This window comes from Protomyctophum parallelum (assembly GCF_964188405.1).
Source record: "Protomyctophum parallelum genome assembly, chromosome: 15".
In the NCBI taxonomy this organism is placed as follows: domain Eukaryota; kingdom Metazoa; phylum Chordata; class Actinopteri; order Myctophiformes; family Myctophidae; genus Protomyctophum; species Protomyctophum parallelum.
In genome coordinates this window covers 3030686-3043156 of record NC_139710.1, presented here as the reverse complement: position 1 = coordinate 3043156, position 12471 = coordinate 3030686, and the positions used below count along the sequence as shown (strand labels likewise).

General features: G+C 41.4%; 2 protein-coding genes across 4 annotated transcripts in view; one reads left to right on the top strand and one right to left on the bottom strand.

Moving 5' to 3' along the window:
* Positions 1 to 33: 33 nt before the first annotated feature.
* On the bottom strand, positions 34 to 6477 carry LOC310872495 (serine/threonine-protein phosphatase PGAM5, mitochondrial-like). Of its 3 annotated transcripts, XR_014570394.1 has the most exons (7): positions 5954 to 6477; positions 5429 to 5604; positions 3822 to 3946; positions 2857 to 2952; positions 2021 to 2154; positions 747 to 993; positions 38 to 369 (listed from the first exon to the last, which is right to left on the bottom strand). XR_014570394.1 is itself a non-coding variant. In XM_083784405.1 (6 exons), exons 1-6 carry the CDS (start codon positions 6169 to 6171, stop codon positions 843 to 845), a joined length of 894 nt encoding a protein of 297 aa, XP_083640531.1. In that variant the 5' UTR covers positions 6172 to 6477; the 3' UTR covers positions 34 to 842. The 3 variants fall into 3 exon arrangements, 2 of the variants coding, with proteins under 2 accessions (XP_083640531.1, XP_083640530.1); XM_083784405.1 differs by having other exon boundaries at positions 34 to 993; positions 2857 to 2945; positions 3821 to 3946; XM_083784404.1 differs by having other exon boundaries at positions 38 to 993.
* A 526-nt stretch (positions 6478 to 7003) lies between these two features.
* Positions 7004 to 12471, top strand: part of LOC310872194 (palmitoyltransferase ZDHHC8B-like) — a 95854-nt gene continuing 90386 nt past the window's right edge. Inside the window, exon 1 of the mRNA XM_083783936.1 lies at positions 7004 to 7279. Within this exon, the coding sequence (XP_083640062.1) occupies positions 7176 to 7279 (104 nt within the window). The 5' untranslated portion in view covers positions 7004 to 7175. The remainder of the gene's footprint in view (positions 7280 to 12471) is intronic.

Genomic DNA, 12471 nt, shown 5'->3' with positions numbered 1-12471 from the left:
TTGATTTTTTTAATTAAATCATTTTCACATGTATTCAGTATTACACAACGGATTTGAAATCCTCATTTACAGGGCACCTCGAACGTTACGTAGAAATATTCTTGGTTTAAAAACCATTTAGTCACTTAAGTGTAAAAGTCCTCAGGTTACATTCAGGAGGAATCTCCAAAGTGGTTGTCTGCTGTTGGACAGGACAAGAGTTGGCAGTCGGATCCTTTAGTGAGACACCTGGCCTCTGTGCAGTATTCTCCCTTTGTACTGTAGGTGGTAAACTATGGCACTGGAGTGATCACGAAAAAATGCCAAACAGACTTAACTACTTACCATGGCATTATAGTTAGTGGTTAAATTATACACTATTTTAATTAAAGGTTTTATGACATTCATTTTCATTTATTTTTCGTTTTTCTTTTAGGTTTTATGACCTCAATTACAACCAAAAAACCTGAACTTTGAACATTCAGTGGATTTTCTGTGGTCTGAAGTTTTCTTTGGGTTTTTTTTGGGCCTTTTGAGCTACAATGAAAACAGGCAACACAGTGAAACAGTGACATCTGCTGGCAAATCCCATTGACATATATGGGATTTGCGCAAATCAGAGCACCTGTTTGAGCCAGAAAACCCCAGATCACAGAAAATCTACTGAATGTTAAAAGTTCGTGTTTTTTGGGTGCAATTGAGATTAAAAAAAAAAAAAAAAAAAGAACAATTCCAAAACCTTTTTTTTAATGTCACAATCCCTTTAACAATTTACTGTCAAGAAGACACTTGAGGAAAACTGAGCCAGCGAAACAAATGACAACCATCTAGAGTACATCCCTTGTGCCGAGTACGTGAGTGAATCAGGTCCGTGTCAGTTTATCTGGGGGCATAAAGCCAGAGTCTCCCAGAGCCCTAAGGGCCACCCTGCCACTGGGGCGGATGGTGAGCCAGGTGATGCTACCATTGTTCAAACCCATGCGTAGCCAACCCTCTGGTGGAAACTGGAGAGCCCTGAGAAACACACAAAACAAATGAAATGACAATGGTGTGGTTGACACTTTACACAATCTCTTATCACCAATATAATGAATTATAAGTGTGATATGAACCCTTGTGATTATGGTTAAATTCTTAACAGAGTCTGCTGTCTGTCCCACCTGGCTATGAAATACCCATTGTACCCGTGCCAGAGTACCCGTTCCACCCATCTGTCTGCGTCCCTTTTATGCCCATATATGGAAAGTTCTGCATCTGTCTAACCATGTCCTTTATTCCTATATATGGAGTTGTGTCAGGCATGCCCAAATATTGAGTCTTGTGATGTCAGAACAGGCCAGATCCATATATAGAGCCTGGGACCCTGGGCAAGGGGCCCTATACTTTCCAGAGCCCGGGCAGAGGCCTTTTGTGGCGACACCGGGCACTGCAGTCCCTGTGGGGGTGTGGAGTGCGTGTGTCGAATATGAAGTCGGTGAGGCGAACGGTTCTCAAGTTGCGTGCATTACACACATACAGAGACGTGGTGCATTTATATAGATAGGTGTGGCCTATAAAATGAGCCTTTAACATACACGGCAGTAACTCCACTGCAAACAAGTATTTTTAACAGTTTACAAAGCAGGTAAGAACGTTTACATTAAATAAGCATTTAATGTTGACATCAAGCACATATGGTGATGGAAGCAAGCACAGATTAAGTCAGAAAACCTTACAACAAACAGCTATGCCAAAGTTCTACTACTGTATTCAAAACAATTAGCAGCAATAGCTGCCAACATATAAGCCAATAAGCCAACATAAAATTCAACATACAAAAGGTCAGACAAATTCTCCACCTGAAGCCTTATTTCTAGTATACTTTGTTGTATGACCACCAAAAGCAAATTATGTTCAACTTAAACAAGATTCATTGCATTTTTCAGTTGAAAATCTGTTATGTTTGCCATGCAACACTATCATACAACAAAGTATAAATTAGCCATGAGTCAGGGAGAATATTGACCACACCGGAAACGGAAATTGCCATGACATAACACACCTGCAGACAAAATAGCGGATGACATTGGCATGACAGACGATGATCTCATAGCTGTCCTCCTTCTGCTTAGGATCAGCACGATGGATGTAGCGGCGGAAGGCAGCTTCTATCCGAGCCCCGTCCTCATGGTACTGCTGGAGGTTGGTACAGAGGGTTGGACAGCCGCCGTGTCAGGTGAAAATGTGTGACTTAAAAGAATAATACTTCTTTACTATGCTCCTCATATGAAGAGCCTATAGAGGGTATGTGCCACATGACATTATCATCATAGCTGGAAGTTATAAACGATGTATCGTGTGAATTTGATTTTGGGAAATTGTCACTAGTAAATTCACAATTTACAAGTATACTTGTGACTCTACTAGTGTCATGGACTAAATATGCCAGACTACCACTATGGCCCTTTAACCCACATCACCTGATGGCTGAGCCTACTATATTTAAATATTTTGTCTATTGCAAGCCTGCATCTGCATGTGTTATGTCTGCAAGTCTTCTTGAACTTCAACAAAACTAGTTTTCAAACGATAAATGCAAACATTTACAGAGGCTGTATCCTCTGTTATTTGATGGCATTGAATGAGGCAAGTGTGACTTTTTTTGTTCAAAATGGACTTAAACTATCTGTGTTTGTGGGTAGCTAGCTTCAGGTGCCTAAACAGTAACACACACTGTACAAGACATTTGCATGTACACAGCTGAAATTTATCTCAGAAACGGCAAAGGAACATGGGAAATCACACCATCTGTCAACATTTAGGGTGCGCTCGGATACGCGCACCGGGCTGCTATATCCGAATGCACCCTTAGTCTAGAGTGAGTGTGGTTTCTCTCACCACAGCATCAGGTTTCCAATGAGTGACAGGTGGCACAGGCTCAATAGGTGCTCCCTCTCTCAGCAAATCACAGCTCAGCAGCTCAATTCCTTGACCAGTTAACGAGATGAGATAGGATCAAATGTATTGATTTGAAGGACATTTTCAATTCAGCAACAAATGTATTTATAGAGGAATCAGCATTGAGATAACCTGACCACGCCAGATGGTGGCAGTAGTGAGTTCCTCCTGCTTCCATCTGGTCTCTCGGGCAGAGACGAATCAGACTATGTACTCCGAACCTGTGCTAATCGGAGTGATATGCTCTAGAGATCAATGCGACTGATGACATATTGAAGCTGTGCCACAGCGCACATGTAAACACAACCTAACAAGACTACAACTCGAAATGATTATGGCGATATCAGATCTTTGTCCCGCTGCTTCGGGTTCATCGTTTCTGCTTGAGAGAGACCAGATGCAGGTAGGAGGGAACGTGTGAACTCAATACTGCCGCAATCTGGCGGAGTCAGGTTAGCATTGAGTAACGTGTATTAGAATTCAAATATTTATTTTCCACCTTTTTCCTGTGTCAGTCTAAACTCTAAAGGAATATGTCACCAAATTAACTTTGTTATCACACATTGTTAAAATGTGTATTCAATGGGGTTTTTTTTTTTATCACTTTCCTTAAATTACAGTGAATGAAGAATCCAAAAACAAAAAGTACTTGAATTGAAGAAGAAAAAGTCTAAGATTATAAAACAACTATTAAAAATCTGTTTATTCTTTATTCGCCATATGACATAATGACAAACATCTTCACGGGGTTAGTGAAATGTCATTTTGGGAGTGAAACATTTATGATGGCCTGTAAATTATCCAGTTATCACTATACTTGATGACATTCCAGACCCGAAGGAGCACTTGATGTTGGTGTGACAATGAAGATCTACATATTTCTCTGTAGTGGGTGTTGACTGACCTGGGAGGTACTTGCTGATAATGTGTGCAGTCTCAGTGGCCCTGCTCATAGTGGAGTGGATGAGTACATCATACTTTAGTCCCAGGGCTGCCAGTCTCTCGCCGGTCAGCTCAGCCTGCTCCCGACCTAGATGAAAAGGAACACTTTAGCTCCGACATAGTACATAGACAGTAAGGTACATTTAGGACAATGTTATGCAATGTCCAATACGTGCTCTCTCGTGTCTCTTTCAAAGTGTGACAGAACTTCATGCTGAAACCACCACATAAGTTATTTAAACAAAATTAAGATGTTTTGCACTTGGCAGGTGCTAAATGTCAATCCCTACAATTGTGCCCTCAGGCTGCTGCTGTAAAATAAATAACACTTTGCTCTCTTAGTCCCCAAGCTAGATGGAATATAAAGATCACACACTCGTGAAGTGCGGGGCGCTCTCATCATGCACTGACGTACATCATCAATTCATCATACATCATCTCATTCCGGGCAATCACAATTTACGTCCTCACCTTCGCCATCAATGTTTTTGTTATGCAATGTTTGCGTTTACACAAACACTCAAAATTGTCAATTCATTCTCATGTAATGTTTGTGTTAGGACAACATTTGGGTTGTACACACCAAAAGCTGGACATAGCCCCTCAAAAATATATATACAGTACATACACTTTAAATTATATAATAATAAGACTTGTTTATAACATACTGATATGCTGAATAATTATGTTACAATTAGCCCTTCACTAAACCCCACCCCAAAAGCGATTGTCCAGTGCCAATCCAAATAGTTTAGCAACCGTTGCTAAGGATGTCAAACTTTCATGTTTTCGCTGTCAGTGCTATTTTGCATGGCTGTGTTGTTGAATACATACACAGCTTAACTGAGCCACCCTGGCGATGGCAATAATACTAATCACCGTAGTCTTACCATGCATTACATGAAAACTCCTCGGATGGTCATAAGTTGATTGAGTTGGATACCGTTTCTCCCTCTAACATTTCCTCGTATTCTAGTTTATTGGAATAATGTCATGCATATTTGTCCAGTGCATAGCCTACTGCAGGCCTGGTTGACTAGATTTAGAAGACATTTTGAAGCTCTTGCTACTGGAGAAATCCCGTCATTTAACATGCATCTCAATGTGTGAGAAGGAAAGCTTGCCATCTCTCCTCTCTTAGCAACTGTTGCTAATGTGCTTATTGGACAAGTTGATGCCACCAACTTCCCATTGCTAATTTGCTCTGTATGAATTAAATAAAGACAGTGTGTATCACAGGCAATGTGTAGGTGGAATTGCAGGCAGGAGATTCTGCCGTGGTGACAGTGAGACCCTTGCTTCTCAACATGCTGCCAATGCATTCAACCTAACAATAGAACAATACAATAGAAAAATACCTCATTTATGTTTATGAAAGTATTGGGCCTGCGTGCGGACATACAGTAATGTCATCAATACTACACATCCCCAGTTGGCTTCCAGCTGGAGATGGTGGCATGTCATCCCCCTCTCTTCCTTTGCTGAAATTCCTGTATCTCTACAAACAATGGTCTGTCTGAATAAAAGCAACAACAAAAAAGGAACAATATTAGTCAGATGATTATTTAACCTAATGGTGTGAGGACCCTCTCCTTGTCTCCATTTCCACTTAGGTTGTACTGGGAGTGTCTGATGAGGAGAATATTGCGTGTAGCTTTAGGTTTGCCATTGTCCTGTTCTGAACTGGGGTCTTCGGTTGAGGTTTCTTTCTTCTTGGTGCCATTTGACAGGGTCGCCTGGTCCCTCCTACATAGAGTAACAAAGAGTAGATGAGATTAGTGGCTTTGCTACAAGATTAAGTGAAAACATGACCTACGTGACCTACTGGGTGGGTTCCAGGAACACCTTGTAAATATAAAGTGTTGATGACAGATGACAGACGTCAGACGACGAGAGTACACAGCATAGACGGGAGATTATACAGAGATAGTAAAATCACGAGGGTTAATCTGAGTGTACAATGGCTGGACCTGTAAAGGTCACAGTTAAAATTAACTGTGTATCAGATATAGCCGTGTGTGTGTGTGTGTGTGTGTGTGTGTGTGTGTGTGTGTGTGTGTGTGTGTGTGTGCAGCACACCACACAATACACATACTTATCCCAGTTGAAGTCCCACGCATGTCCAGTGGGTGAAGGAGTGTGGTTGTTGGCCGCTGTCCACGCAGGCTGTGCAGCTTGGACAGTCAGTCTGCTCCACACACCTGCTGGTTCTCCGAAACACCCCCGAGAATCAGCAGCGGCGGCCGCAAAAACCAACACCGCAGATCCTCCAGCGAACCCGCATAAGAGTTTGACAGTTTTCCTGAATGACATGCTGGAGAGACAGATATCTAACTACGTTAATACCTGGATGGATGATGGATCACTAGCCCCCGTCTCCTCTCCTAAATTAATGTAGACTCTTTCTTCTTCCAGCTAGCAAATGATGACGCACAAACACGCCGCTGGGTTTATTGACAATGTACAGTCCAAAACAGCGGGTCGTTAGTCAGTGCAATGCGCTTTCTGGGTCCAGAATGTCTAGACGGCTACGCGAACTTAAATGACACCGACCATCTGCGTTGGTGCTGCTGGGGAGGGGACAACTTTAGCTCGCTATGTAATGTTCCTGTCTACAGAATGGCCATATGACTGTGTGTCCTACGGTGTCCCGTGTCGGTCAAAACAGAGCATATGGTTTTCATACGCCACACAGACTGCCGCTAGAGGGAGCCCGTTACTTATTATGAGATGAGCCGCTGAGTGTGTAATCTATCTAATCCATATTATCCATATTATTACCCCCCCCATGGTCAAATTATTATTATCCCATCCCTACCAAAACCTCAAAAGTCACTACTAGTACTAAATTACTACATTTAATTATTACTAAATGTAATAACTATGAAAGTAAAACTAACTAATTAACACAAATATTTGAAACCAACCCCGCAGGGCCCAGTTATTGAAATACATAATAATAAAACAGCATTTTAATGTTACTTTTACGTTAAAGATTTGTATTCATTCATTTAAACACAATATGAATCTATGGCTGAGCCTGTGATTACCCTCTTGTAGGGGTTTGTTGGAGAGGCTCCACCTTTTGAGCGATTGAGTGACCTCACCACCAGTGGGCTGGATTGGATTGTAAGGGTGGGATTTCCAGGCTCGGGGAGCAGCGCTGTGCTTCTGCCCGTCTATCTTTGGATCTATGCGGGTTAACGGTAGCGAACACGGACTGGATGAATCGCTAAATAACCGCTAATATTGCTCACTGGATGTTTACATGCGCGCTCCAATCGGAATAAATAATTGAGGAATGTGGACATTACAGAATGCCCAACAGCGCTGGAAAGAGATTTAAACCCACCAAATACATCCCGGTGTCCACAGCTGCCACACTTCTTGTGGGATCGACCACTTTATTCTTCGTTTTCACGTAAGTTTGTGTTGCTGTTTTTGTTCTACTCGAGCATATATCTTTTTTTTTTTACCGTTTCCATCAGCCTCGTGTGCGTTACAGAGGCTGGAGTCAAATGCAGTTTGAAGTTTGCATGTGACGGTTTGAGTCCTGTTTAATATAAATGTGTGTTTTGTGATATTAATAGAATTATTCTCCCCCGGCCGGCCTAACATAGCAATCGAACCCGGGGCATCTTTGAAGTCTGCCCCGTTTGAAGTAATTTTACAAGTCCAAGTCAGATGTCGCCTGGATCGCATTTCTTACTGTAATATCTCATATCTGCAGTCAAACTTCATGCCGTGCAAGTTAAGCGGCGGCACTAACGACCGTGTGTGTACTGTGTAGGACTCGGAGGCGACAGTTTAGGCCGCGGCTATTCACTTTCCATTGAAGAAATGCCTGCAGGCAGTTGCTACAATTAAAATGGTACTACATTGTCCCGACAGTCAGAGTAAGTCTGGACTCTGTTGTCACGGGTTCAGGATGGTTACAGTAACACAATTATCAGTTATCACACAGACGGTGTCAGTGCAAATAAATTCTCCTATCTGCTCTTTCATTTAATGATTTTGAGAATAAATGAATTGATGTCTTTCTCTTCCATCTCACCTGTCGCTGGTTCTCAGTAGACTAGACATTGTAGACATAAAGCAGTGTGTCATGGCATAGACATTTAAGTGATGATCATGATAGACCTCCCCTGATTGATCTCATTACCTAGATCGATAGGATAGCTTTATTGCCAATGCAATGCAATCAATTGGGAAGTTATCACTGATCCATAACCACTAACCAGTGTTGTTCCTGCTTCATGACTAGCCCTGATACATGACTGCCATGATGATTACGAGAGTCAAGAACCAGGGCTACTTCATGACATGACAGTTCGAGATTCTATACAGGTGCTGATTAGTAGTGGAAATATTCCAGTGGCCCTTTATTGGGACCAAGAACTATTGCTGCTGTTTGAGGCATTGCATAAACAAATGGTCTGATTTACAAAGGCTGGTATATTCTCCAAAGTGGAGTAAACGTATACATTAATTGATCTAGTGAATGTGATTCAGTAGGCCTATTAAGACTTCTTCTGGAAGGTTTTGTCACAGAGTCAACACTACATGACATAGTATTGCAAGATATAGTGTTTTGTAAGACATTGTTGCATGCATGCATTTTTACTCCATGAGGAATTTATCATAACATCATGCATACTTTGACATTGCTGTGCATGCTGAAATGTCCAGAAATCCAACAGGGATATGTTTGTGTTGAATGGGTTGATCCCCGAGCAGATGGGTTGGGGGTGAAGATTAGGACTTTACGCTGCTGCTCTTTGTTTCCCCCAGTAAAAGGCCCAAAGGATTTGAGGCTGATATATTTGGGACCCCCTGGGGAAATACAGGTCCAGTCTGGGACAGCACACTCTAGTAGTCTATTCTGATTCAGCAGATCCACTATTGCATTTTGCTACTGGGGAATCCACACATGTTCAGTCTTTGACTGTTAGCCTTTGAGCGTTACAACTATTTAAATAAGTTAATTAGGCCTACATTTGACATGATATTTTAGTTTGATGACTTCCAGTGTAACAGTTTAGGAGGCTTATATTCTTATTTCAACAACATTGTATGTGTGCAAAGGTGTTGCAGAGATGTGGAGATAAACCAACACTTGGACCTTTACTGGATGCCATGGTGCTAGAGCTCCATGGCAGCAGTTGTTATATGGCATTGAGTCCATTGGGCACCTGGAGGAGGTATTGTTTTGGCCAAAGTGTGCTCACTGTACACTGATTTTACGGTGTCCGTGCCTTGCTTACTGATGCCTGAGAGTTTGTGTTCCCCTCTGAGATAGAATTAGAACACATTAGTGGAGCATTATTTATATCTATTCTACACAGCATGACCACAACTCGGCAGTAATAAACAGATGATAAACTCAGCCTTTGGCCGTGGCAACATCTATCTATAATAATATTACCCCACCATATTCTATGTATGCAATGAGATCCTGCCATATCTAGCTTAGATGCCCCACTGTATCTAGCTTTGATGTACTATTTCTAGCATAGAAATCCTACTGTTTATAGCCAGCTCTATGTTACTTATACACAGTATAAGTTGCATTTAACTGTCTAAACAAAATAACCAGGGTGGCCAACTGTCACAATAGCCCAATATTTCAAGAGTAGGTATGGATAAATGTGTGTAGTGTGGAAACTATCAATCGATCATGCAGAAACATCTGTTCACCATGTTTTGTTGTATGGCAGTAAATTCACTAAGAGGCTGTTGGTAGTGGCATTTCAATTCTGAAAGGAGACCTGGGAATTGGTCCTGACAGGAACCTAATCTTCAACTTCCACATCTGTTTCCTCCTTTTCACTATGGATCCATTGAATTGGACTTAATTCACATATTGGCAGAATGTATTGTTTCGTGTTTTTCAAAAATGATGGAGCTTGCACAAAAAATGAATTTCACCCATTACAGCTATTTGTTTTTTCCCGAATTAAAAACAAAATTCAATGATTTTGTTTTTAGTAATTTCATGCAAAACAAAAGCAAGACTTTTGCACACCTACAGGTGCATATGAGATGGATAGCCAGGTGCCCGACGTACGGAAAAAGGCATAGAAAGATAGCCGAAACGTTGCCATTCCCTTAAACTTTTCTACTGCATTTGAACTGAAGACACTAAAGGCTCATACATAGTCTGGATTTACGACGGTGGGATGACCACCAACTACAACATGACGTCACGAGCCGCGGTGAAGAGCAAACCACTGCTCCAGCCCAATTCTCTCTGTTTTTACTCGCCACCGCTCAACGTTATTTCAGTGGTCGGTGGTCACCTCACCACCGAAAATCCAGACTATGAATAGGCCTTATGACAGTGTGCAGGAGTTTTCTTTCAGTAATTTCATGCAGAGATTAAAAAGAAATTCTAACAAATTCCCCTCTTTCAGGTGACTCCAATTGCATATCACATAGTTGTCTATACCCTCCTCAGACCAAACAGAGTGATTGGCAGAGACTGGAACTATTATGCCCATGCAAAATTGCATTTTGCATTTGCATTTATTGGAGATATTGCATTTATTGGAGATAAATTAAGGGGACAAAAAGGGATCAACAATATTTACTTGCGCAAGCAGAGCGCGCAAGTAATATTTTCGCCCGGTCCGTATGCACCGTCCCAGCCAACCCGCCGCTTTTCATGCGTATGCAAATAAAACAGCAAATTGTGCCTGATTTGCTGGGACCAGATTACATTCATGACCATATGTCTTACGTCATCATTGAGAGCTAGTCATACATATGTATACAAATTATATATGTAATTTGTAAAATAAAATAGCAAATTGTGCCTGATTTGCTGGGACCAGAGTACATGGTGTGTATATGTATAACTAGCTCTCAATGATGACGTAAGAAATATGTGGATTAAAGGACCCAATGCCAGAGTGTAATTGGTCTTCGATTGTGACGTAATGACGATATGTTTTAGTGTTGGGAGGATTAAAGGTAATGTTCCTGTGTATACATGTATGTAACCTGGTCCCAGCAAATCACGCACAATTTGCTGTTTTATTTGCATACGCATCAAAAGTGGCGGCCTGGCGGGTTGGCTGGGACGGTTTTTGGCGCAAAGTAACCACAGTATACCGCTAATCAACTTACAAATTACATATTATCTGTATGACTAGCTCTCAATGATGACGTAAGAAATATGTGGATTAAAGGACCCAATGCCAGAGTGTAATTGGTTTTCGATGGTGACGTAATGACGATATGTTTTAGTGTTGGGAGGATTAAAGGTAATGCTCCTAATCTGGCACCACTGCCTTATCAGGCACAATTTGCTGGGACGGTGCATACGCATAAAAAGTGTCGGGTTGACTGGGACGGACAAATTACATATACATATACATAGTATATGTATATGTAATTGGTTGACAGTTTGTAGCGGTCGAAAGTACTTGCGCGCTCTGCTTGCGCACTAGTTGGCCATTTATGGCCTACTAGTGTGCAACAAGCAAGTATGCACTCGACAGAGTGCAGTTCTAGTTTATCAAATTTAAGTGTGTGAAATGTGTCTTCCTCCCTGGTTTAACAGTGAGATATTGGTGCTTTCACATGTGGTTATTATCCCTGAGATTATAGCCGTTAAGTGCTGCTCAGCGCCATGCCCTCTTGACTGTGGTGTTTCAAAACATTGTGGTAATCTGCTCATATTAATGGGGTGTTTAAAAGCATAATTGAATGTCTGTTTTCATTCAACCTAATCTGCATCCAGAGAGCGGAGCTTTTGTTCTGTTGATTTCACTAACCACTCAAGCTCCTGTTTGTTAATGATTTCAGTTCAGTGTGAACTGTATAATAGTAGAGTCCATTACTCCCTGTACACTCTATTAGGCTAATAGTTGTGAAACTCCTGGTTTATTTCTTGCTTGTAGTACTTGGTGTGTTTGGGCTGTCTTAGTTGCCTTATTTTAATATACTATGGGACCTATTGTGCCTTACCCCTTATCCCTAAATGTCTTTGCTTACTAGCCGATCTACATCGACATGTTGTGAGCTTGTAGATTGGCCATTTGAACAATTCAGAAATGCTTTTCAAAATATATTAAAAGGTAAATGAGTTTAGGTATAAGAGGTAAGGGAACATGAGCAATTTTCTACTCTTAACTAAAACACAGTCCCAAAACAAAGCTGTGAATTCATGCTGATGATGTAGCCTACAATGTGATGTAGCCTATATTTCCCCATTTGCTCTTAAAAAGTATGTTACAGAACATATGCCTCAAAACTAGATAAAGTTCCCCTCATGGTACAGGTCTCCACCAGGGCAGGTCAGGTTGTGGCCTCCTGGTGGCGCTATAATAGGCCAATGTGAAAAGGGTGGCATTTCTTCTTACGCCTTGGATGGCAATTGGATGATTTGAGGCATTTTGTTCCAAAAAATGTGTTTTGCAAAAATCCACCTGTTGGTGGTGCTATAACAGACCAATGTAAAAAGGGTGGGATATATTCCTCAGGCTAGTAGGAAAGTCTGTGAAAGATTTCACGTAAATTGCACGCTGTGTTCATGATTTGAGGCTTTTTGTTCCAAACGGGCCAATCCTGCAAACTTTGAAAGCCAATGTTAGCCAATTAGGATGGATT